Raw genomic sequence first — 25,514 nt, 5'->3', positions numbered from 1 at the left:
GTGCAGAAGTCGTTCCTTCTTTGAGGAAGGATTAGGACACAATGAAGGAACAACAATCTCTTGATTGATATTCCTGTTAGTGACTACCTTAGGTAAGAACCCAGGTTTAGTACGCAGAACTACCTTGTCTGAATGGAAAATCAGATAAGGAGAATCACAATGTAAGGCAGATAACTCAGAGACTCTTCGAGCCGAGGAAATAGCCATTAAAAACAGAACTTTCCAAGATAACAGTTTAATATCAATGGAATGAAGGGGTTCAAACGGAACACCTTGTAAAACGTTAAGAACTAAGTTTAAGCTCCATGGTGGAGCAACAGTTTTAAATACAGGCTTAATCCTGTCCAAAGCCTGACAAAAAGCCTGAACGTCTGGAACTTCTGACAGACGTTTGTGTAAATGGATGGACAAAGCTGAGATCTGTCCCTTTAACGAACTAGCGGATAAACCCTTTTCTAAACCTTCTTGTAGAAAAGACAATATCCTAGGAATCCTAACCTTACTCCATGAGTAACTCTTGGATTCGCACCAATGCAAGTATTTGCGCCATATTTTATGGTAAATTTTCCTGGTAACAGGCTTCCTAGCCTGTATTAAGGTATCAATCACTGACTCCGAGAATCCACGCTTTGATAGAATCAAGCGTTCAATCTCCATGCAGTCAGCCTCAGAGAAATTAGATTTGGATGTTTGAAAGGACCCTGCACCAGAAGGTCCTGTCTCAGAGGTAGAGACCATGGTGGACAGGACGACATGTCCACTAGGTCTGCATACCAGGTCCTGCGTGGCCACGCAGGCGCTATTAGAATCACTGATGCTCTCTCCTGTTTGATCCTGGCAATCAATCGAGGAAGCATCGGGAAGGGTGGAAACACATAAGCCATGTTGAAGACCCAAGATGCTGTCAGAGCATCTATCAGAATCGCTCCCGGGTCTCTGGACCTGGATCCGTAACAAGGAAGTTTGGCGTTCTGGCGAGACGCCATGAGATCCAGATCTGGTTTGCCCCAACGCCGAAGTATTTGGGCAAAGACCTCCAGATGAAGTTCCCACTCCCCCGGATGAAAAGTCTGGCGACTTAGAAAATCCGCTTCCCAGTTCTCCACGCCTGGGATGTGGATCGCTGATAGGTGGCAAGAGTGAGACTCTGCCCAGTGAATTATCTTTGAGACTTCCATCATCGCTAGGGAACTCCTTGTCCCTCCCTGATGGTTGATGTAAGCCACAGTCGTGATGTTGTCCGACTGAAACCTGATGAACCTCAGAGTTGCTAACTGAGGCCAAGCCAGAAGGGCATTGAAAACTGCTCTTAATTCCAGAATATTTATGGGAAGGAGACTCTCCTCCTGAGTCCATGATCCCTGAGTCTTCAGGGAATTCCAGACAGCGCCCCAACCTATCAGGCTGGCGTCTGTTGTTACAATCGTCCAATCTGGCCTGTTGAAAGGCATCCCCTTGGACAGATGTGGCCGAGAGAGCCACCATAGAAGAGAATTTCTGGTCTCTTGATCCAGATTCAGCATAGGGGACAAATCTGAGTAATCCCCATTCCACTGACTGAGCATGCACAGTTGCAGTGGTCTGAGATGCAGGCGTGCAAAGGGTACTATGTCCATTGCCGCTACCATTAAGCCTATTACCTCCATGCATTGAGCCACTGACGGGTGTGGAATGGAATGAAGGACACGGCAAGCATTTAGAAGTTTTGTTAACCTGTCTTCTGTCAGGTAAATTTTCATTTCTACAGAATCTATAAGAGTCCCTAAGAAGGGAACTCTTGTGAGTGTCAATAGAGAACTCTTTTCTTCGTTCACTTTCCACCCATGTGACCTTAGAAATGCCAGTACAAACTCTGTATGAGACTTGGCAGTTTGGAAACTTGACGCTTGTATCAGAATGTCGTCTAGGTACGGAGCTACCGATATTCCTCGCGGTCTTAGTACTGCCAGAAGAGAACCCAGAACCTTTGTAAAGATTCTTGGAGCAGTAGCTAACCCGAAGGGAAGAGCTACAAACTGGTAATGCCTGTCTAGGAAGGCAAACCTTAGGTACCGGTAATGATCTTTGTGAATTGGTATGTGAAGGTAGGCATCCTTTAAATCCACTGTGGTCATGTACTGACCCTTTTGGATCATGGGTAAGATTGTCCGAATAGTTTCCATTTTGAACGATGGAACTCTTAGGAATTTGTTTAGGATCTTTAAATCCAAGATTGGTCTGAAGGTTCCTTCTTTCTTGGGAACCACAAACAGATTTGAGTAAAACCCTTGTCCGTGCTCCGACCGCGGAACCGGGTGGATCACTCCCATTAGTAAAAGATCTTGTACACAGCGTAGAAACGCCTCTTTCTTTATCTGGTTTGTTGACAACCTTGAAAGATGAAATCTCCCTTTTGGAGGAGAAACTTTGAAGTCCAGAAGATATCCCTGAGATATGATCTCTAACGCCCAGGGATCCTGGACATCTCTTGCCCAAGCCTGGGCGAAGAGAGAAAGTCTGCCCCCTACTAGATCCGTTTCCGGATTGGGGGCCCTCACTTCATGCTGTCTTAGGGGCAGCAGCAGGTTTTCTGGCCTGCTTGCCCTTGTTCCAGGTCTGGTTAGGTTTCCAGCCCTGTCTGTAGCGAGCAACAGTTCCTTCCTGTTTTGGAGCGGAGGAAGTTGATGCTGCTCCTGCCTTGAAGTTACGAAAGGCACGAAAATTAGACTGTCTAGCCCTTGGTTTGGCTCTGTCTTGAGGCAGGGCATGGCCCTTACCTCCAGTAATGTCAGCGATAATTTCTTTCAAACCGGGCCCGAATAATGTCTGCCCTTTGAAAGGTATGTTAAGCAATTTAGATTTAGAAGTCACATCAGCTGACCAGGATTTTAGCCACAGCGCTCTGCGCGCCTGAATAGCGAATCCGGAATTCTTAGCCGTAAGCTTAGTTAGATGTACTACGGCATCAGAAATAAATGAATTAGCTAGCTTAAGGGTTTTAAGCTTGTTTATAATCTCATCCAATGGAGCTGTCTCAAGGGTCTCTTCCAGAGACTCAAACCAGAATGCCGCCGCAGCCGTGACAGGTGCAATGCATGCGAGGGGTTGTAATATAAAACCTTGTTGAGTAAACATTTTCTTAAGGTAACCCTCTAATTTTTTATCCATTGGATCTGAAAAGGCACAGCTATCCTCCACCGGGATAGTGGTACGCTTAGCCAGAGTAGAAACTGCTCCCTCCACCTTAGGGACCGTCTGCCATAAGTCCCGTGTGGTGGCGTCTATTGGAAACATCTTTCTAAATATAGGAGGGGGGGGAAAGGGTACACCGGGCCTATCCCACTCCTTGTTAATAATCTCTGTAAGCCTCTTAGGTATAGGAAAGACGTCAGTACACGCCGGTACCGCATAGTATCTATCCAGCCTACATAATTTCTCTGGGATTGCAACCGTGTTACAATCATTCAGAGCCGCTAATACCTCCCCTAATAGTACACGGAGGTTCTCAAGCTTAAATTTAAAATTTGAAATGTCTGAGTCCAGTCTATTTGGATCAGATCCGTCACCTACAGAATGAAGCTCTCCGTCTTCATGCTCTGCCATTTGTGACGCAGTATCAGACATGGCTCTAACATTATCAGCGTACTCTGTTCTCACCCCAGAGTGGTCGCGTTTACCTCTAAGTTCTGGCAATTTAGATAAAACTTCAGTCATAACATTAGCCATGTCTTGTAAAGTGATTTGTAATGGCCGCCCTGATGTACTTGGCGTCACAATATCACGCACCTCCTGAGCGGGAGATGCAGGTACTGACACGTGAGGAGAGTTAGTCGGCATAACTTTCCCCTCGTTGTCTGGTGAAATTTTCTTAACATGTACAGATTGGCTTTTATTTAAAGTAGCATCAATGCAATTAGTACACAAATTTCTATTGGGCTCCACATTGGCCTTTGAACATATTGCACAAAGAGATTCCTCTGTGTCAGACATGTTTAAACAAACTAGCAGTTAGACTAGCAAGCTTGGAAAATACTTTTCAAAACAATTTTCAAGCAATATAAAAAACGTTACTGTGCCTTTAAGAAGCACACAAAAAACTGTCACAGTTGCAATAACAATGAACCGGATTAGTTATAGAAACCAAACTTTTACAGTAAATACATTAATTTAGCAAAGGAATGCACCCACTAGCAAATGGATGATTAACCCCTTAATACCAAGAAAAAACGGATAACAACTATTATATATACGTTTTTATCACAGTCAAAACACAGTCTCACAGGTCTGCTGTGAGTGATTACCTCCCTCAAAACTAGTTTTGGAGACCCCTGAGCTCTGCAGAGACGTTCTGGATCATTTTTAATGCGTAGTAAAAGCGCCAAAATAGGCCCCTCCCACTCATAATACAACAGTGGGGAAGCTCAGTAAACTGATTTTATTCAAAATAAACGACAGCCAAGTGGAAAATAATGCCCATAAATTTTTCACCAAGTACCTCAGAGAGAAAAACGATTAACCTGCCAGTAAACGTTTTAAAAATAAATATATGAAATGATAATAAAGCCTGTTGCTAGTCGCTATCACTGCAGAAAGGCTATAAGTTATATGTATACAGTATTTTCTTAGTGAAGTGCCATTCCCCAGAAATACTTCAGTGCCAACATACATACATAACAGCCTGATACCAGTTGCTACTACTGCATTTAAGGCTGTACTTACATTTTATCGGTATTAGCAGTATTTTCTCAGTCAATTCCATTCCTTAGAAAATAATATACTGCAACATACCTCTTTGCAGGTGAACCCTGCCCGCTGTCCCCTGTTCTGAAGTTACCTCGCTCCTCAGAATGGCCGAGAACAGCAAATGGATCTTAGTTACGTCCGCTAAGATCATACACAAACTCAGGTAGATTCTTCTTCTAATGCTGCCTGAGAAGAAACAACACACAAACTTTTGATTGAAGAAATAAAAACTAAGTTTTAATAACCACTGTCCTCTCACACATCCTATCTATTAGTTAGGTGCAAGAGAATGACTGGGTATGACGTAGAGGGGAGGAGCTATATAGCAGCTCTGCTTGGGTGATCCTCTTGCACTTCCTGTTAGGGAGGAGTTATAATCCCATAAGTAATGGATGACCCGTGGACTGACTACACTTAACAGGAGAAATGGAACGTGCTGCGTGAAGGAGAGTGGAGAAAAAAAAAGAAAAAAAAAAGGGGGGGTGGTGATCAAAGAACTCGCAATATAAGGTAGTGAATGGTGAAGGATCTATAAGGAGGGAGTCACAGGACCAGCCACGGAGAAGCCAACAATATAGAGGGGTCAAGAAGGAGGAGAAGAGAAGGAACCACCCCACAGGATCTTTACAAGGTTTAGTAGGTGGAAGGAAGAGGTAGAGGGGGGCAGCAAAATTGTTTCCCTGTTTAGAATTTCGGAACTAATAGTTGTACTCAGTAAGAATTCAAGTTAATACATTGATTCTGCTGTTTAAATATTCAGGTTGTTAAACCCTGCTTGTTTATGTGTTTAAACAACTCCCTGTTGCTATCTTAGGTTTACTTGATACGCCTGTTTACAGGTACTTTTTTAAGGGTAATATTTAATATTGCACCGTTGTGAGGCTGACTTTGTTTTTTTCTTCCCTTAGTAAACGTATCTCCCTTTTGCCCTTAATAAAAGGAGGCAAGGAGACGGCGGAGTGTATTAGGGTAAGGGAAGAAAACATTAATTCTCTCCCTATTGGGGCTGGTTCAAATTCACCTGGAAGGGTGAATGTTTCTTTTGTTTCTTACCAGGGGACTTAGTGTATAAATAAAGACAGTAAGGGGGAGGGGGCATAGAACATACAATTTTAATTAGCTTTCCAATAATTTCTATTATCAAATGTGTTCATTCCCTTGGTTTGCTTTGTTGACGGAGCAGTAAAAGTACTACTGGAAGCTAGCTGAACACAACTGATGACAAGCAGTACATATGTGCAGCCACCAATTAGCAGCCTACTCCTAGTAGTGTATTGTGTCTCCTGAGCCTACATAGGTATGCTTTTCTTCAACAAAGGAAACCAAGAGAAAAAAAACTAATTAGATAATAGAAGTACATTTGTAAGTTGTTTAAAAATGCATGTTCTATCTGAATCAATTGTCGCAGAATATTTTACACTGCGCTATATGTTGATAGCAGAATCAACTAATAACATTTATAATGCATAAGCATACAAAGAGGGTACAGATGACACAGTGGAACACAACAACACTAATATACAATATAGCACATACAGTATAGGTGGTATTTAGTGGTTATAATGTAATTGTTTACACAACAAACAATTCTGGACAGGTAGTCAATAGTATCACCCGGGTGACCATATGCATGGGTTTTACCTGGATAGTACCAGTTGTTAATGATCCATCCTGGTGTCCTGAGAATCATTTTTGGGACAGGCTAATGTCCCAGTTCTACACTTGGCTATAATGTTAATTATTAATGATGATGATTCATAATTTTATAAAATATAAATAATGATAAAATAAATGCATTAGCAATGTACTGTACTTATTTTGTAATAATGATTTCATAAAAATCAGAATTCATCATCAAAAATGAATCCTGCCCCCACCCACACCAGTGCAAAGCTCTGCTTGTTGTGACATTATCGACCTCACAAGCCCACCCTACGAGAATGAATCCTGCCCCCACCCACACCAGTGCAAAGCTCTGCTTGTTGTGACATTATCGACCTCACAAGCCCACCCTACGAGAATGAATCCTGCCCCCACCCACACCAGTGCAAAGCTCTGCTTGTTGTGACATTATCGACCTCACAAGCCCACCCTACGAGAATAGAGCTTTGCTGGTAAGTCACAACCCCCAACTTGCTGTTACTTGCCTGGGCAAAAGAGAGGGACAGGGCTAACAGTCAACCAGATAGAGGGGAAGTGTTTAGCAGAGCTACACAATTAGCTTATTAAAGTTAACTTTTTGTGTGTGTGCAAGTGTGATTAATTTTAAGCAAGTTAGTCACGGAGTGGAGAGAGAGACTGGCTACTGACCCTGACTAGCTTTTTATTTTTACAAGAGTAAGTGTTTATCATGTTTATATAATATACTTCAACGCTTCAGTAATGGCTAATTATTAATAATAATATTCAGTTCTTTGTGACACTGATACTGGGCAAGCAGATGGACAAACAGTGTGGAGAAAGTTGTCACTAGTTTACACAGTTATAATTTTGACATTTGCACTTATTACAAACCTATGTTTATGTTAATTTTGAACTATAGGATGGAATAATATATTTTTTACACATAGACTAACTTAAGAAATGATGGTTTAAAAAACAAATCTGGTAATTTTGTGTATCACAAACTAGAATATATAGAGGAGCTGAAAACATTACTAAACTTTCAGTAGCAGATTGTAATTGCAGCTATAAAAAAATGACTACAGATGTCACAACAATAATCTTAATAAGATGGGAGAAACAAAATATATCAAAATAACTGAGAAACCAAGAAAATATTTAATTTTAATCAACCCACAGTATTTGATAGCAAAAGTAGTGGTAGCAATTTTCCCTTGAAGGCCAAGACAAACTTGGTTACAAGTTGTAGAGCTTTTGACAACAGGCAGTCATTAGAGCCAACAAGGTAAATCTTCGGCTTCAAGGTCCCATGTGATTTGCAATTAAATAAACTGTATATCAAGGTCTTGGATTTGAGAGGAACAGGTTGGTTAAATACCCTGTTTGCACCTCATAAATTAACTATAAAGACTGGTACAACGTTTCTTCTTGACAATATGTAAATAAATTTAATAACAATAACTTAAAACAGGAATGGCCAACTGGCGGCTTATGGGCCACGTGTAGTCCCCTGCTCTAGTTTGTGTAGCCCCTAAAGGGCTTTGAGGAATTCTGGTGGTAGGCACAGTGGCCACAACTCAAAAGAGGTCTCTAGAGGGGAGAACAGCAGATAGAGAATACCCTGCAACCTTAGCTAAATCAGGCCCTGTCCTACTGAACATTTTTAGGAAATATATTATTTGTGTGTAGCCATACATTTATATGTGGCCCTTGAGGTATCTAAAATATTGATCTGCGACCCCTATGTGTTAGGAAGTTAACCATTACTGACTTCAAATATTTGAAAATTTTTGTCAAACCCAGACAGATGATTTTTTTATGTTTAAAGTGTTTTTATTTAGATTTTAAAAGTAACATATAATAATAATAAATGGAGCCTCGCAGGGCTCCTACACAAAAAGTCACAAACCGCATGCGGAAAATATAGGTCCTTCCGCCAGTAAGGAAGGAGACTTAACAGAGAAATTCCCATTCAAAGAAAACATATGTGTAGCCAATACATTACATTCAAGCCACAGTCATCTGAGGGGGGGAGGGGAGGTAAAGAACATGAGATTAGGGAGGGAAGTTGTAGTTGTCACTCTGTATTCCATATAAAGGGGCGTTAGGGCGGAAGCCATTGGTTACTTGGCTATATACCAGGAATTGCGGCTTATGTCGTAACCGACGGTTGCCACAGTGTATCGTTTCTATCTTTCCAATCACTCCAGGCCAATTCGAAGAGATCTGATTTATTTAGAGAATGATAGATATTTTTTTCCATAGTGTAGATGTATGCCATGGTATTTGTAATCTCCATCCATTTTGGAGGTTGTGCTTTTTTCCAAGACCTGGCAATATTGGTTTTGATGGAGGAGAAAAGATAGAGACATATCAGATTATGGTGTTTTGGAAGAGTGTGTAGATTTAAATGAAAAAGAGCTATGGCTGGGTCTCTAGATAATCTAATCCCAAGGGCATAAAGAGCCCTGAAGCACAAGTTCCACAGGGCCTTAATGTTTGGGCACTTCCACCATATATGCATCATATCACCTGGGAGGCCACAGTCCCTCCAGCACGCCAGGGAAGTCCCTAGAAACATTTTTGACAGATGTGTGGGAACTAGGTACCAGTGGGATATAACCTTGTAATATGTTTCAAACATCGTTATACAATGTAAGGTTTTTCTTATTCGATGTAAGGGCCCGTTGCCAAATGTTTGGTGGAATGTGGGTGTGAAGGAGGGTCTCCCATCTAAGTAGGTGTGGCGCTAATTCTGGTGGTATGGTTCCTTCAATTAAATTGTAGTGTAGTGATAACAGCCTGTTTAGTCTGTGGCCCCTGTTCCAGATTGATTCCCATAGGGTGAGTGGATGGGAAAGGTTGGGATGAAACCCCCAACTGGTGAGGAAGCTTTTGATTCTGAGAAGCTCGAAACAGAGAAATGCAGGGCAAACAACATGTGGGTCTAGTTGGTCTAATTCAAGGAAGCCATCATGATGGGCCGTGGACCAGAAGTCAGAGACTTGCTTGACTTCCAAGCGAGCCCACGTGTTTGGGTGGGTCTCTGAGAGACCCGTAAAAAGGCCTGCGACCGAAGTATTAGGGGAAGGATGAGGTGCTATCAGGCTACAATGGCGAAGCCTGTCCCAAACAGAGAGACATTCTGAAATTATTAGATTGGTAACACCTAGGGTTCTGCGACTATGGGAGGGGGTTCAGATCAGGTCTCTACGTAGGACGTTAGAGGGTAGGGAGGCTTGACAGATGATATTTTTTATCCTTGGTATCTTCTTTTGGTTATGGATTCATTGATGGCCATTCAGTCTGAAAAAATGTGTAATGTTTTCCTTTTGAAATTTGTGGGGGAAAAAGCTAATTTATTTGTTGGCAGTCATGTAATTGAGGGGAGATGATGAACATCAATAAAGTTGTGTCCTCTATGAAAACCTAATTAGTGTTTCCTAAAACATAATGATGATAGGAAACCAAATAAGAGTACATGGTTATACACTTTGGAGATGGTTTGATGCTTGCTGGTTATTAAAGTTTTACTGGTTATTCCAGTAAAAAGAAAAACTGCCAAATTCATTGTTTAGTTTAGCACTAAATTATACCAGGGCCTATGAAAAAAACTGTTCTTTCACTGACCATTGTAGGACTATATTTAAAGTTCAAACTGTACTGGAACATTCCAATCTATATATACATATCTCTAATGAGGTAAAGTTTGGATAGATGATACTCCACCATGTTTTAAAGTTGATTTTCTTTTCTACACTATATTTCTTTGTTCTCCTTTCCAATGTTTTTTCCAACACATTTGGAGATTTCTGTTCATGACTAAAAATTATGTTTAACCAAAAACTAGTACAATGTTTCTTGCCTAGTCTAATTTCTGTAGCAGAACTCACCCATTTCACGCACTTCTTATTATATCTCTATCTTTGCCTTTTAACTTTATAAGACTGATGACTGTATATGATTATGTATTTTGTATGAATGAATGGCAGATTTAACAAATAGTAGCAAGCTCTCTCAGTTAGATAGTATTATAATGTACAGTAACCAAACAACATGTGCTATGCTTGGGTGTTTTAAGGTGTTAAGTGGGGTGGATAGCTTAGATTCGCAGGGTCTTGTTTATCAAATTTATAAACCAGAACGTGATCTCTTAAAGACTGTGGGTGGATCATACCTTAACGCTCGCTCTGAGGGAAGAATCTATGGACTAACAGACATGGACCAAACCATGGACTAACAGACATGATACAAATAACAATAAAACATAAAATGGTAAACAAAGCCATCTGGCAGGTCCCATAAAATCAAAGTATTTCTTTGAGATATCTTTATTCATCATGACAATGTACAACATAGTAGATCATTAATTGAATACATAGTTAAAAGTGTAAACTAAACATACAAAAGCAAACAAGAAATATAATTAGATAGCACAGTAAGACAAATTCATATCTTCAGACAAATGGTGTTTCAAGAGAAATCCAACTAATAAGCAAACAACAAAAGAATATGAATTACAATTTTTAACAGATATATTAAGTTATAAGTGAAATGTACAAAGAGGTAGACATACTGCAGTACAGGTATGTCAACCTTTCTATTATCCATTGGAAACTTATGAACCATGTCCCAATCCATCAAAATAATTGAGTGGATGGGGTCCATGTTTGAGTCAAAGAGTGTTCTTGGTAAAACATATTGCCTGTGTAGGAATAGTTCTAAAGAAAAAAGACAAATCGATATAACCACTACTATATGCCTAAATATAAATAGAATCTTCTTTTCATTTTATACTATAAAATCCACCTATAGAGAAATTTAAACTCATGTCTAAACTTTTACATTGTTATACAAATGTATTTTCTGATTGTGTGGGGATGGCCTTTTGTTCTATTGCTGGGAATGATTATTTTCCCAATAAAATAAGAAAGTTTAATGTGTTTAATAAGCATTTTCCTTCCACAGTATCATGAGGTGAGAAATTTCAGCCAGTCAAAGTATTCCACATCAACAATACCTGAGTTCTATAATTATCTGCATGAACATTTTGACGTTTTAGAAATTCCACATGCTGTAATACAGTCACCAATAAAGGTTGTATATAATGGCACTGTACTAGATGGGTGTAATCGAGTAATAAAATGTTGTCTAGATATATTATATGTAAATTTTATTTAAAACACAAAAACATCTTGATATAAGGAAATTCACAACTGATGTATACGATACCTCCATATATTGCTAACGTATTGTCATTTCCCAATGGAGTCATATATTGCAGTAAATAACTAACAGTCTTAATTACAGGCTACACCCACGGAAGAAAAAAATTGTTGAGTCTTCACAAGCACGTTTGCATCATAATATACATTGCTTAGTTGCTTTCCTAAGCAGAGCAAACACGTTTTTACAAAAATAATATTGAATACTAATAAAATCTTTTATATGCAATTTTATAAAATATATTGAAACAAAGAAGAGATTGATTATATAGAGCTTATACAGCACGTAAACATTGTTAAATATCATATTGTGTTACAATATTACTCTGCCTTATGCAAAGTTTGTTACAGAAAAAGCAGACATTTTGAAATATAAGCAAATTAAAGTGACTGGCCATAAGAATGAATACTTTTTATACAATTTACAGTATATGTATTGGCTTTAAAAGCCAGAATACAATAAAGATTAAAATATATCAATTATATGGTTCATCAAAGCCTGTATTCCTGGCACATTCATAACAAATGAAAACATAGCTAAGGCTGAACTTTTGAAATAAATGTAAATATATGATATTAATTTAAAAAAAAATAATCAAACCTTCACTACATGATTAGATACAAGCGACAAAATAATACTCATGCAAGGGATATTAAGTTTATTATTTTCTAAATATCTTGCAAAATGTCCTGCACATTAACTGTAAGGAGAACAGAAAACAAAAATATATTTAGTCACTGGATCACTTTAAATGACTATAAAAACAAAGGTAATTTCAGTTCAGACAAAATTCTCTTGGTTACCGATGGATTATCTAGGTAGGCAAAACAGATTACACAGCTTGCATGCTGCTTAGATTATACAGTGCACATTGTCTAACAATCATGACAAATGCTCAACACACTAAAGGATTTCTCTTTTAATAGTTTATTATTTGTATGGAAGATTATGCTGATAAACCAGGGAAGCATCTTGATCAGCTCAAGGAACTTTCCAATCTGCACACTCCACCTTCAATTGCTACTGACTGCCCGGCCACAGCTCCCGGAGGAAGCCTTGAAATATGGGTCTGATGAGAAATAAAAAAAAAACAGAAATCTTGTTAATGTTTCATATTGTAAATCGTTAGACAAAGGTTCAGACAGTGGCTGACAATCTCAGCATCAGCTTCTGGTTGAAGCTGACCTGGCCTGGAACTTTTCATCTCTGCCAATATACTATTTTTGGTTAGTCTTCACCCATAACTAATTTAGGACACGTTAATTGTCTTTAGGGCACACAAACAATCTTCAGTGCAGGGTGTGTGTTGTTTCCCTTAAAGGGACATAATACTCATATGCTAAATCACTTGAAACTGATGCATTATAACTGTAAAAAGCTGAAAGGAAAATATCACCTGAGCATCTCTATGTAAAAAAGGGAGATATTTTACCTCAAAATGTCCTCAGCTCAGCAGAGTAAGTTCTGTGTAAAAAGTTATACTCAGCTGCTGCCCAGATGCAGGTAAAAAATTTTTTTTTAAAAAATGAAGAAATGAACAGCAGCCAATCAGCATCAGCAGTGCTGAGGTCATGAACTCTTTTACTGTGATCTCATGAAATTTCACTTAACTCTCATGAGATTTCATAGTAAACTTCCTTAAACTGAATAGGGGAAATAAGATGAGAGTGCACGAAGCTCGCTCCTTTGCCTGTCCCGGCACAGACATACTGATTTGCTGCTTAGAAGTCCTTTACAATGGGATGTGGCTACTGAGGAACTTTTGAGGTAAAATATCTTTCTTTTTTACATAAAGATGTTCAGGTGATATTTTCTAGTCAGCTTTTTACAGCTATACTGCATCACTTTCAAGTGTTTCAACATTAGGGTATCATGGCCCTTTAAGTATTTACAATTCCAGGAGAAATAACCTGATAAAATGAAGTGTTTTTTTTTATATACCTGTTAATGGACATGGATGTGACACATTTTCTAACATGCATTTAAAAGAGCAACTAATCAATAAGCTTAGTACATTTATACATTTATACTACTATATACAAAATCCAAATGCCTTAAAATACAAAATAGAAAGTACAAAGCATAAATAAATGACAATCTGAAGAGTAAAGTAATATAAAAACATAATTTATGCTTACCAAATAAATTAATTTATTTCCGGATATGGTAAATCCATGGAATCATCAATTACTAGTGAGAATATCACTCCTGGCCAGCAGGAGGAAAAGGAAAATATGTCACTTCCCTTACCCATAACCTCCAGTCATTTAGCCGAAGGGAAAATGGAAAAACATAATTTATGTAAGAACTTACCTGATAAATTAATTTCTTTCATATTGGCAAGAGTCCATGAGCTAATGACTTATGGGATATACAAACCTACCAGGAGGGGCAAAGTTTCCCAAACCTCAAAATGCCTATAAATACACCCCTAACCACACCCACAATTCAGTTTAATGAATAGCCAAGTAGTGGGGTGATAGAAAAAGGAGTAAAAAGCATAAAAAAAGGAACTGGAAAAATTATTTTGCTTTATACAAAATCATAACCACCATAAAAAGGGTGGGTCTCATGGACTCTTGCCAATATGAAAGAAATGAATTTATGAGGTAAGTTCTTACATAAATTATGTTTTCTTTCATGTAATTGGCAAGAGTCCATGAGCTAGTGACGTATGGGATAGTAATACTCAAGATATGGAACTCCACAGAAGAGTCACTAGAAAGGGAGGGATAAAAATAAAAAAAGCCATTTTCCGCTGAAAAAATTAAATCCACATCCAAAAAAATAAGGCCCAGATTACGAGTTTTGCGTTAGAGGCTGTGCAGTGCTAACGAGCAGTTTTCCCTCACCGCTCACTTACCTGCAGCCCTGGTATTACGAGTTTTCAGAAACCCGTCGTTAAAAGACAAGAAGTGAGCGTAGAGCAAAATTTTGCTCATTACCACACTCCAATACCAGCGCTGCTTTAGTCAGCGGTGAGCTGCTGTAAAGTGCTCATGCACGATTTCCCCATAGGGATCAACGGGGAGAGCCGGCTGAAAAAAAGTATAACACTTGCAAAAAAGCTGCGTAAAACTCCTTAATGCAGCCCCATTGATTCCTATGGGGAAATAAAATTTATGTCTACACCACACACCCTAACATGAACCCCGAGTCTAAACACCCCTAATCTTATACTTATTAACGCTAATCTGCTGCCCCCGACATCGCAGACACCTAAATTATAATTATTGACCCCTAATCTGCTGCTCCGGACACCGCCACCACCTACATTATACTTATTAACCCCTAATCTGCTGCCCCCAACATCGCCGCCACCTAAATTATATTTATTAACCCCTACTCTGCCGCCCCCAATGTCGCCACCACCTACCTACACTTATTAACCCGTAATCTGCCGTCCCCAATGTCGCTGCCACTATATTAAAGTTATTAACCCCTAAACCTAAGTCTAACCCTAAACCTAACACCCCCTAACTAAAATATAATTTAAATAAATCGAAATAAATATTCCTATCATTAACTAAATTATTCCTATTTAAAACTAAATACTTACCTGTAAAATAAACCCTAAGATAGCTACAATATAACTAATAGTTACATTGTATCTAGCTTAGGGTTTATTTTTATTTTACAGGCAAGTTTGTATTTATTTTAACTAGGTAGAATAGTTATTAGTTATTAACTATTTAATAACAACCTAGTTAAAATAAAGACAAATTTATTGTAAAATAAAACCTAACCTAAGTTACACTAACACCTAACACTACACTATAATTAAATAAATTAGCAAAATTAAATGCAATTACCTAAATTAAATTAGCTAAAGTACAAAAAACAAACACTAAATTACAGAAAATAATACACAAATTACAGATAATTCAACTAATTAACCTAATCTAATAGCCCTATTAAAATAAAAAAGCCCCCCCAAAATAAAAAAAAACCCCTAGCCTAAACTAAACTACCAATAGCCCTTAAAAGGGCCTTTTGCGGGGCATTGCCCCAAAGTAATCAGCTCTTTTACCTGTAAAAAAAAATACAAACCCCCCCAACAGTAAAACCCACCACCCACACAACCAACCCCCCAAATAAAATACTAGCTAAAAAAACCTAAGCTCCCCATTGGCCTGAAAAGGGCATTTGGATAGGCATTGCCCTTAATAGGGCAGTTAGCTCTTTTGCAAGCCCAAACCCCAATCTAAAAAATAAACCCACCCAATACACCCTTAAAAACCTAACACTAACCCCCTGAAGATTGACTTACCGGGAGATGTCTTCATCCAAGCCGGGCGAAGTGGTCCTCCAGACAGACAGAAGTCTTCATCCAAGCCAAGCAGAAGTGGTCCTCCAGACGGGCAGAAGTCTTCATCCAGACGGCATCTTCTATCTTTATCCATCCGGCACGGAGCGGGTCCATCTTCAAGACATCCGATGCGGAGCATCCTCTTCATCCGACGACTAACAGAGAATGAAGGTACCCTTAAGTGACGTTATCCAAGATGGCGTTCCTTAGATTCCGATTGGCTGATAGAATTCTATCAGCCAATCGTAATAAAGGTAGAAAAAAATCCTATTGAGCTCGCATTCTATTGGCTGTTCCAATCAGCCAATAGGATTGAGCTCGCATTCTATTGGCTGTCCCAATCAGCCAATAGAATGCAAGCTCAATCCTATTCATTCTGTTAGTCGTCGAATGAAGAGGATTCTCCGCGTCGGATGTCTTGAAGATGGACCCGCTCCACGCCGGATGGATGAAGATAGAAGATGTCGTCTGGATGAAGACTTCTGCCACCCGTCTGGAGGACCACTTCTGCTCGGCTTGGATGAAGACTTCTGCCCGTCTGGAGGAACACTTCGCCCGGCGTGGATGAAGACGTCTCCTGGTAAGTCGATCTTCAGGGGGTCAGTGTTAGTTTTTTTAAGGGTGTATTGGGTGGGTTTATTTTTTAGATTAGGGGTTTGGGCTTGCAAAAGAGCTCACTGCCCTTTTAAGGGCAATGCCCATCCAAATGCACTTTTCAGGGCAATGGGGAGCTTAGTTTTTTTTAGCTAGTATTTTATTTGGGGGGTTGGTTGTGTGGGTGGTGGTTTTTACTGTTGGGGGGGTTGTTTGTATTTTTTTTTTACAGGTAAAAGAGTTGATTAAATATCTGTAATTTGTTTATTATTTTCTGTAATTTAGTGTTATTTTTTGGTGTACTTTAGCTAATTTAATTTAAGTAATTTATGTAATTTAGTTAATTGTATTTAATTTAGTTAATTTATTTAATTATAGTGTAGTGTTAGGTGTAATTGTAACTTAGGTTAGGTTTTATTTTACAGGTAAATGTGTATTTATTTTAGCTAGGTAGTTATTAAATAGTTAATAACTATTTACTAACTAGTCTACCTAGTTAAAATAAATACAAACTTGCCTGTAAAATAAAAATAAAACCTAAGCTAGCTACAATGTAACTATTAGTAGATTTAGTGGTTAATAAATTTAATATAGTGGGGGCGGCAGATTAGGGGTTAATAAATGTAGGTAGGTGGCGGCGATGTTAGGGACGGCAGATTAGGGGTTAATAATATTTAACTAATGTTTGCGAGGCGGGAGTGCGGCGGTTTAGGGGTTAATATATTTATTATAGTGGCGGCGATGTCCGGTTCGGCAGATTAGGGGTTCAAATTTTTCTTTGTGTTTGCAATGTTGGAGGGCCTCTGTTTAGGGGTTAATAGGTAGTTTATGGGTGTTAGTGTACTTTTTAGCACTTTAGTTAAGAGTTTTATGTTACGGCGTTGTAGTGTAAAACCCTTAACTACTGACTTTAATATGCAGTACCAGTCTTGACAGAAGAAGGTCTACCGCTCACTTTTTGGCAGACTCGTAATAAAGGCGCTATGCAAGTCCCATTGAAAAAAGAGGATATGCAATTTACGTAAGTGGATTTGCTGTATTTCCAAGTCTGGCCAAAAAAGTGAGCGGTACACCTGTACCTGCAAGACTCGTAATACCAGCAGGCGTTAAAAAGCAGCTTGCTTTTTAAGCCTAACGCAAAACTCGTAATCTAGCCGTAAGTTTTTCTTATAATTGAAAAGAAAAAACTTAAAACATAAGCAGAGGAATCAAACTGAAACAGCTGCCTGAAGAACTTTTCTACCAAAAACTGCTTCCGAAGAGGCAAATACATAAAAACGGTAGAATTTAGTAAATGTATGCAAAGAAGACCAAGTTGCTGTTTTGCAAATCTGATCAACTGAAGCTTCATTCTTAAATGCCCACGAAGTGGAGACTGATCTAGTAGAATGAGCCGTGATTCTCTGAGGCGGGGCCTGACCCGACTCCAAATAAGCCTGACGAATCAAAAGCTTTAACGAAGATGCCAAGGAAATGGCAGGAGCTTTCTGACCTTTCCTAGAACCAGAAAAGACAACAAATAGACTAGAAGTCTTCCTGAAATCTTTAGTAGCTTCAGCATAATATTTCAAAGCTCTTACAATATCCAGAGAATGAGAAGATCTCTCCAAATAATTCTTAGGATTAGGACATAAAGAGAGAATAACAATTTCCTTATTAATGTTGTTAGAATTCACAACCTTAGGTAGAAATTTAAATGAAGTCCGCAAAAATGCCTTATCCTGATGGAAAATCAGAAAAGGAAACTCACAAGAAAGAGCAGATAATTCGGAAACTCTTCTAGCAGAAGAGATGGCCAAAAGGAACAACACTTTCCAAGAAAGTAGTTTAATATCCAAAAAATGCATAGGCTCAAAAGGAGGAGCCTGTAAGGCTTTCAAAACCAAATTAAGACTCCAAGGAGGAGAGATTGATTTAATGACAGGCTTAATAAGGACCAAAGCCTGTACAAAACAGTGAATATCAGGAAGTTTAGCAATCTTTCTGTGAAATAAAACAGAAAGAGCAGAGATTTGTTCCTTCAAGGAACTTGCAGACAAACCTTTATCCAAACCATCCTGAAGAAACTGTAAAATTCTAGGAATTCTAAAAGAATGCCAGGACAATTTATGAGCACACTATGAAATTTAAGTCTTCCAAACTCGATAATAAATCTTCCTAGAGACAGATTTACAAGCATGTATCATAGTATCAATTACTGAGTCAGAGAAACCTCTATGACTAAGCACTAAGACGGAAAAAAACGGCCCTTGAGACGGAAGGTTGGTAACTGGACATCCGGACAAGATCCGCATACCAGAACCTGTGAGGCCATGCTGGTGCTACCAGAAACACAAATGAATGTTCCATGATGATCTTGGAGAAGAACTAGAGGCGGGAAGATATAAGCAGGTTGGTAAAATCAAAGAACTGCTAACGCATCCACCGATTCCACCTGAGGGTCCCTGGACCTGGACATGTACCTGGTAAGTTTATTGTTTAGATGTGAAGCCATCAGATCTATTTCTGGAAGACCCCACATCTGAACAATCTGAAAAAACACATCTGGATGGAGCGACCACTCCCCCGGATGTAAAGTCTGATGACTGAGATAACCCGCTTCCCAATTATCTACACCTGGAATATGTACTGCAAAGATTAGGCAAGAGCTGGATTCCGCCCAAGAAAGTATCCAAGATACTTCTTTCATGGCTAGGGGACTGCGAGTCCCACCTTGATGATTGACATATGCCACAGTTGTGATATTGTCTGTCTGAAAACAAATGAACTGTTCTCTCTTCAACAGAGGCCAAACCTGAAGAGCCCTGAAAATAGCACAGAGATCTAAAATATTGATTGGTAACCTCGCCTCTTGAGATTTCCAAACCCCTTGTGCTGTCAAAGATCCCCAGACAGCTCCCCAACCTGAAAGACTTGCTGCTGTTGTGGATACAGTCCAGGTTGGATGAACAAAAGAGGCCCCTTGAACTATACGATGGTGATCTAACCACCAAGTCAGAGAGAGTCAAACACTGGGATTTAAGGATATTAATTGTGATATCTTTGTATAATCCCTGCACCATTGATTCAGCATAAAAAGCTGGAGAGGTCTCATATGAAAACGAGCAAAGGGGATCGCGTCCGATGCTGCAGTCATGAGACCTAAAACTTCCATGCACATAGCATAGGGAATGATTGAGACTGAAGTTTCCGACAAGCTGAAATCAATTTTAATTGTCTCTTGTCTGTTAGAGACAGAGTCATGGACACTGAATCTATCTGGAAACTTAGGCCTAGATTTGGAGTTTGGCGGTAGAAGGGCTGTTAACGCTCCGTGGGTTTTTTTCTGGCCGCACCATAAATTTAACTCTGGTATCGAGAGTTCAAACAAATGCTGCGTTAGGCTCCAAAAAAGGAGCGTAGAGCATTTTTACCGCAAATGCAACTCTCGATACCAGAGTTGCTTACGGACGCGGCCAGCCTCAAAAACGTGCTCGTGCACGATTCCCCCATAGGAAACAATGGGGCTGTTTGAGCTGAAAAAAAACCTAACACCTGCAAAAAAGCAGCGTTCAGCTCCTAACGCAGCCACATTGTTTCCTATGGGGAAACACTTCCTACGTCTGCACCTAACACCCTAATATGTACCCCGAGTCTAAACACCCCTAACCTTACACTTATTAACCCCTATTCTGCCGCCCCCGCTATCGCTGACCCCTGCATATTTTTTTTAACCCCTAATCTGCCGCTCCGTAAACCGACGCAACCTACGTTATCCCTATGTACCCCTAATCTGCTGCCCTAACATCGCCGACCCCTATATTATATTAATTAACCCATAATCTGCCCCCCACAACGTCGCCGACACCTGCCTACACTTATTAACCCCTAATCTGCCGAGCGGACCTGAGCGCTACTATAATAAAGTTATTAACCCCTAATCTGCCTCACTAACCCTATCATAAATAGTATTAACCCCTAATCTGCCCTCCCTAACATCGCCGACACCTACCTTCGATTATTAACCCCTAATCTGCCGAGCGGACCTCACCGCTATTCTAATAAATGTATTAACCCCTAAAGCTAAGTCTAACCCTAACACTAACACCCCCCTAACTTAAATATAATTTACATCTAACGAAATAAATTAACTCTTATTAAATAACTTATTCCTATTTAAAGCTAAATACTTACCTGTAAAATAAATCCTAATATAGCTACAATATAAATTATATTTATATTATAGCTATTTTAGGATTAATATTTATTTTACAGGCAACTTTGTAATTATTTTAACCAGGTACAATAGCTATTAAATAGTTAAGAACTATTTAATAGCTAAAATAATTACAAATTTACCTGTAAAATAAATCCTAACCTAAGATATAATTAAACCTAACCTATAATAAATAGTATTAACCCCTAATCTGCCCTCCCTAACATCGCCGACACCTAACTTCAATTATTAACCCCTAATCTGCCGACCGGAGCTCACCGCTATTCTAATAAATGTATTAACCCCTAAAGCTAAGTCTAACCCTAACACTAACACCCCCCTAAGTTAAATATAATTTACATCTAACGAAATTAATTAACTCTTATTAAATAAATTATTCCTATTTAAAGATAAATACTTACCTGTAAAATAAATCCTAATATAGCTACAATATAAATTATAATTATATTATAGCTATTTTAGGATTTATATTTATTTTAACCAGGTACAATAGCTATTAAATAGTTAAGAACTATTTAATAGCTAAAATAGTTAAAATAATTACAAATTTACCTGTAAAATAAATCCTAACCTAAGTTACAATTAAACCTAACACTACACTATCAATAAATTAATTAAATAAACTACCTACAATTACCTACAATTAACCTAACACTACACTATCAATAAATTAATTAAATACAATTCCTACAAATAAATACAATTAAATAAACTAGCTAAAGTACAAAAAATAAAAAAGAACTAAGTTACAAAAAATAAAAAAATATTTACAAACATAAGAAAAATATTACAACAATTTTAAACTAATTACACCTACTCTAAGCCCCCTAATAAAATAACAAAGCCCCCCAAAATAAAAAATTCCCTACCCTATTCTAAATTAAAAAAGTTACAAGCTCTTTTACCTTGTATTTAGCTTTAAATAGGAATCATTTATTTAATAAGAGTTAATTTATTTCGTTAGATGTAAATTATATTTAAGTTAGGGGGGTGTTAGTGTTAGGGTTAGACTTAGCTTTAGGGGTTAATCCATTTATTATAGTAGCGATGAGCTCCGGTCGTCAGATTAGGGGTTAATAATTGAAGGTAGGTGTCGGCGATGTTAGGGAGGGCAGATTAGGGGTTAATACTATTTATGATAGGGTTAGTGAGGCGGGTTAGGGGTTAATAACTTTATTATAGTAGCGGTGCGGTCCGCTCGGCAGATTAGGGGTTAATAAGTGTAGGCAGGTGGAGGCGACGTTGAGGGGGGCAGATTAGGGGTTAATAAATATAATATAGGGGTCGGCGGTGTTAGGGGCAGCAGATTAGGGGTACATAGGGATAACGTAGGTGGCGGCGCTTTGCGGTCGGCAGATTAGGGGTTAATTATTTTAAGTAGCTGGCGGCGACGTTGTGGGGGGCAGGTTAGGGGTTAATAAATGTAATACAGGGGTCGGCGGGGTTAGGGGCAGCAGATTAGGGGTACATAAGTATAACGTAGGTGGCGGTCGGCAGATTAGGGGTTAAAATATTTTAATCGAGTGGCGGCGATGTGGGGGGAGCTCGGTTTAGGGGTACATAGGTAGTTTATGGGTGTTAGTGTACTTTAGGGTACAGTAAGAGCTTTATGAACCGGCGTTAGCCAGAAAGCTCTTAACTCCTGCTATTTTCAGGCGGCTGGAGTTTTGTCGTTAGAGCTCTAACGCTCACTTCAGAAACGACTCTAAATACCGGCGTTAGGAAGATCCCATTGAAAAGATAGGATACGCAAATGGTGTAGGGGGATCTGCGGTATGGAAAAGTCGCGGCTGAAAAGTGAGCGTTAGACCCTTTAATCACTGACTCCAAATACCAGCGGGCGGCCAAAACCAGCGTTAGGAGCCTCTAACGCTGGTTTTGACGGCTACCGCCGAACTCCAAATCTAGGCCTTAAAAAGGTGACAATTTTCTGAGGAATCAAGGAACTTTTTGGTAAATTGATCCTCGAACCATGAAAACAACACTAGTTGATTTGTGTGAGATTCGGCAGAATGTAAAGACTGAGCTAGTACCAAGATATAGTCCAAATAAGAAAACACTGCAATACCCTGTTCTCTGATTACAGAGAGTAGGGCACCGAGAACCTTTGAAAAAATTCTTGGAGCTGTCGCTAGGCAAAAAATTGAAGAGCAACAAATTGGTAATGCTTGTCTAGAAAAGAGAATCTCATAAACCGATAGTGGTCTGGATGAATCGGAATATGAAGATATGCATCCTGTAAGTCTATCGTGGACATATAATGACCTTGCTGAACAAAAGGCAGAATAGTCCTTATAGTCACCATTTTGAAAGTTGGCACTCTTACAAAACGATTCAAAATTTTCAGATCCAGAATTGGCCTGAATGAATTTTCTTTCTTTGGGACAATGAATAGGTTTGAATAAAACCCCAGACCCTGTTCCTGAAACGGAACTGGTATAATTACCCCTGAAAGCTCTAATTCTGAAACACACTTCAGAAAAGCCTGAGTGTTCTCTGGATTTGCTGGGACGTGGAGAGAAAAAAATCTTCTCACAGGAGGTCTTACTCTGAATCCTATTCGATACCTTTGAGAAACAATACTCTGAATCCAATGATTTTGGACAGAATCTGCCCAATTGTCTTGGTAAAATTTTAATCTGCCCCCCCCCCCCCCCCCCACCAGCTGAGCTGGAATGAGGGCCGCACCTTCATGCAGAGTTAGGGGCTGGCTTTGGTTTCTTAAACGGCTCAGATTTATTCCAATTTGAAGAAGGTTTCCAATTGGAACCAGATTCTTTGGGGGAAGGATTGGTTTTCTGTTCCTTATTCTGTCGAAAAGAACAAAAACGATTAGACGCTTTAGATTTACCCCTAGATCTTTTATCCTGAGCCAAAAAAACTCCCTTCCCCCCAGTGACAGTTGAAATAATTGAATCCAACTGAGAACCAAATAAACTGTTACCTTGGAAAGAAAGAGATAGTAATCTAGACCTAGATACCATGTCAGCATTCCAATATTTGAGCCACAAAGCTCTTCTAGCTAAATAGCTAAAGACATAGATCTAACATCAATTTTGATGACATAAAAAATGGCATCACAGATAAAATGATTAGCATGTTTAAGCAAACGAACAATGCTAGACAAATCAGGATCCGTTTCCTGTTGCGCTAAGCTTTCCAACCAAAAAGTTGATGCAGCTGCAACATCAGCAATAGAAATAGCAGGCCTGAGAAGATAGCCAGAATATAAATAAGCTTTCCTTAGATAAAATTCAAGTCTCCTATCTAAAGGATCCTTAAAGGAAGTACTATCTTCCATAGGGATAGTAGTATGTTTGGCAAGAGTAGAAATAGCACCATCAACTTTGGGGATTTTTCCCCAAAACTCCAATCTAACTGTTGGCAAAGGATACAACTTTTTAAACCTAGAAGAAGGAATAAAAGAAGTACCAGGCCTATTCCATTTCTTTGAAATCATATCAGAAATAGCATCAGGAACTTGAAAAACCTCTGGAGTAAACACAGGAGGTTTATAAACAGAATTTAAACGTTTAATAGTTTTAGTATCAAGAGGACTAGTTTCCTCAATATCCAAAGTAATTAACACCTCTTTTAACAAGGAACGAATATACTCCATCTTAAAGAAATAAGTAGATTTCTCAATGTCAATATCTGAGGTAGGATCTTCTGAATCAGATAGATCCTCATCAGAGTAGGATCATTCAGTACGTTGTCGGTCATTTGAAATTTCATCAACTTTATCAGAAGTTTTAAAATACTTTTTACGTTTATTAGAAGGAGAAATAGCAGACAAAGCCTTCTGAATTATATCAGCAATAAAATCTTTTATATTCACAGGGAGATCATGTACATTAGATGGTGAAGGAACAACAGGCATTGTACTAGTACTGATGGATACATTATCTGCATGTAAAAGCTTAATCTCCATTAACTTACAACATATACACTTAGCTTTGGTAGAACTGTTATCAGGCAGCAGGGTTCCAACAGTGGTTTCTGGGACAGGATCAGATTGCAACATCTTGCAAATGTAAGAGAAAAAAACAACATATAAAGCAAAATTATCAATTTCCTTATATGGCAGTTTCAGGAATGGGAAAAAAATGCAAACAGCATAGGCCTCTGAGCATAGAAAAAGGCAAGAGGCATATAGGAAGTGGGGTTTAAATAATTAAATTATTTGGTGCCAAGTATGAAGCACAACACAAAATGAATTTTTTTGTCGCTAACAACATCCGGAAATGACGCAACTCGCGCCATGGCAGACAAAACCTTGTGCAAGGAAACCTGTCGTCAACTAAGACGCCAGAAATGACAAATTTGAGACACTGAACGTACCTTTGCGCCAATAATGATGCAATTAATATCAGCGTTTTGCGACCTCGCGAGCCTAATTTTGCCCGCAAAAATTAATGAAAAAACAGTCAATTTGAAAAAAAAAACAAAAACAAAATGTATGCTTACCTGATAAATTTCTTTCTTTTGCGATGTACCGAGTCCACGGATTCATCCTTCCTAACAGGAAGTGGCAAAGAGAGCACCACAGCAGAGCTGTCTATATAGCTCCCCCCTTAACTCCACCCCCCCCAGTCATTCGACCGAAGGCCAAGGAAGAAAAAGGAGAAACTATAAGGTGCAGAGGTGACTGAAGTTTTTAATAAAAAATACCATCTGTCTTGAATAGACAGGGTGGGCTGTGGACTCGGTACATCGCAAAAGAAAGAAATTTATCAGGTAAGCATAAATTTTGTTTTCTTTTGCATGATGTACTGAGTCCACGGATTCATCCTTACTTGTGGGATACCAATATCAAAGCTTTAG

The 25,514-nt window shown here is 38.9% G+C and overlaps 1 protein-coding gene across 3 annotated transcripts in view; it reads right to left on the bottom strand.

Moving 5' to 3' along the window:
* Positions 1–10,660: 10,660 nt before the first annotated feature.
* Positions 10,661–25,514, bottom strand: part of TASP1 (taspase 1) — a 680,735-nt gene continuing 665,881 nt past the window's right edge. For all 3 annotated transcript variants that reach the window (XM_053712134.1, XM_053712135.1, XM_053712136.1), the window contains one exon: positions 10,661–12,640. In XM_053712134.1, the coding sequence (XP_053568109.1) occupies positions 12,548–12,640 (93 nt within the window). In that variant the 3' untranslated portion in view covers positions 10,661–12,547. The remainder of the gene's footprint in view (positions 12,641–25,514) is intronic.

Source organism: Bombina bombina, chromosome 4 (genome assembly GCF_027579735.1).
Source record: "Bombina bombina isolate aBomBom1 chromosome 4, aBomBom1.pri, whole genome shotgun sequence".
Classification (NCBI taxonomy): domain Eukaryota; kingdom Metazoa; phylum Chordata; class Amphibia; order Anura; family Bombinatoridae; genus Bombina; species Bombina bombina.
The sequence above is the reverse complement of the archived record's forward strand: the minus strand, read 5'-3'. Positions and strand labels throughout refer to the sequence as shown.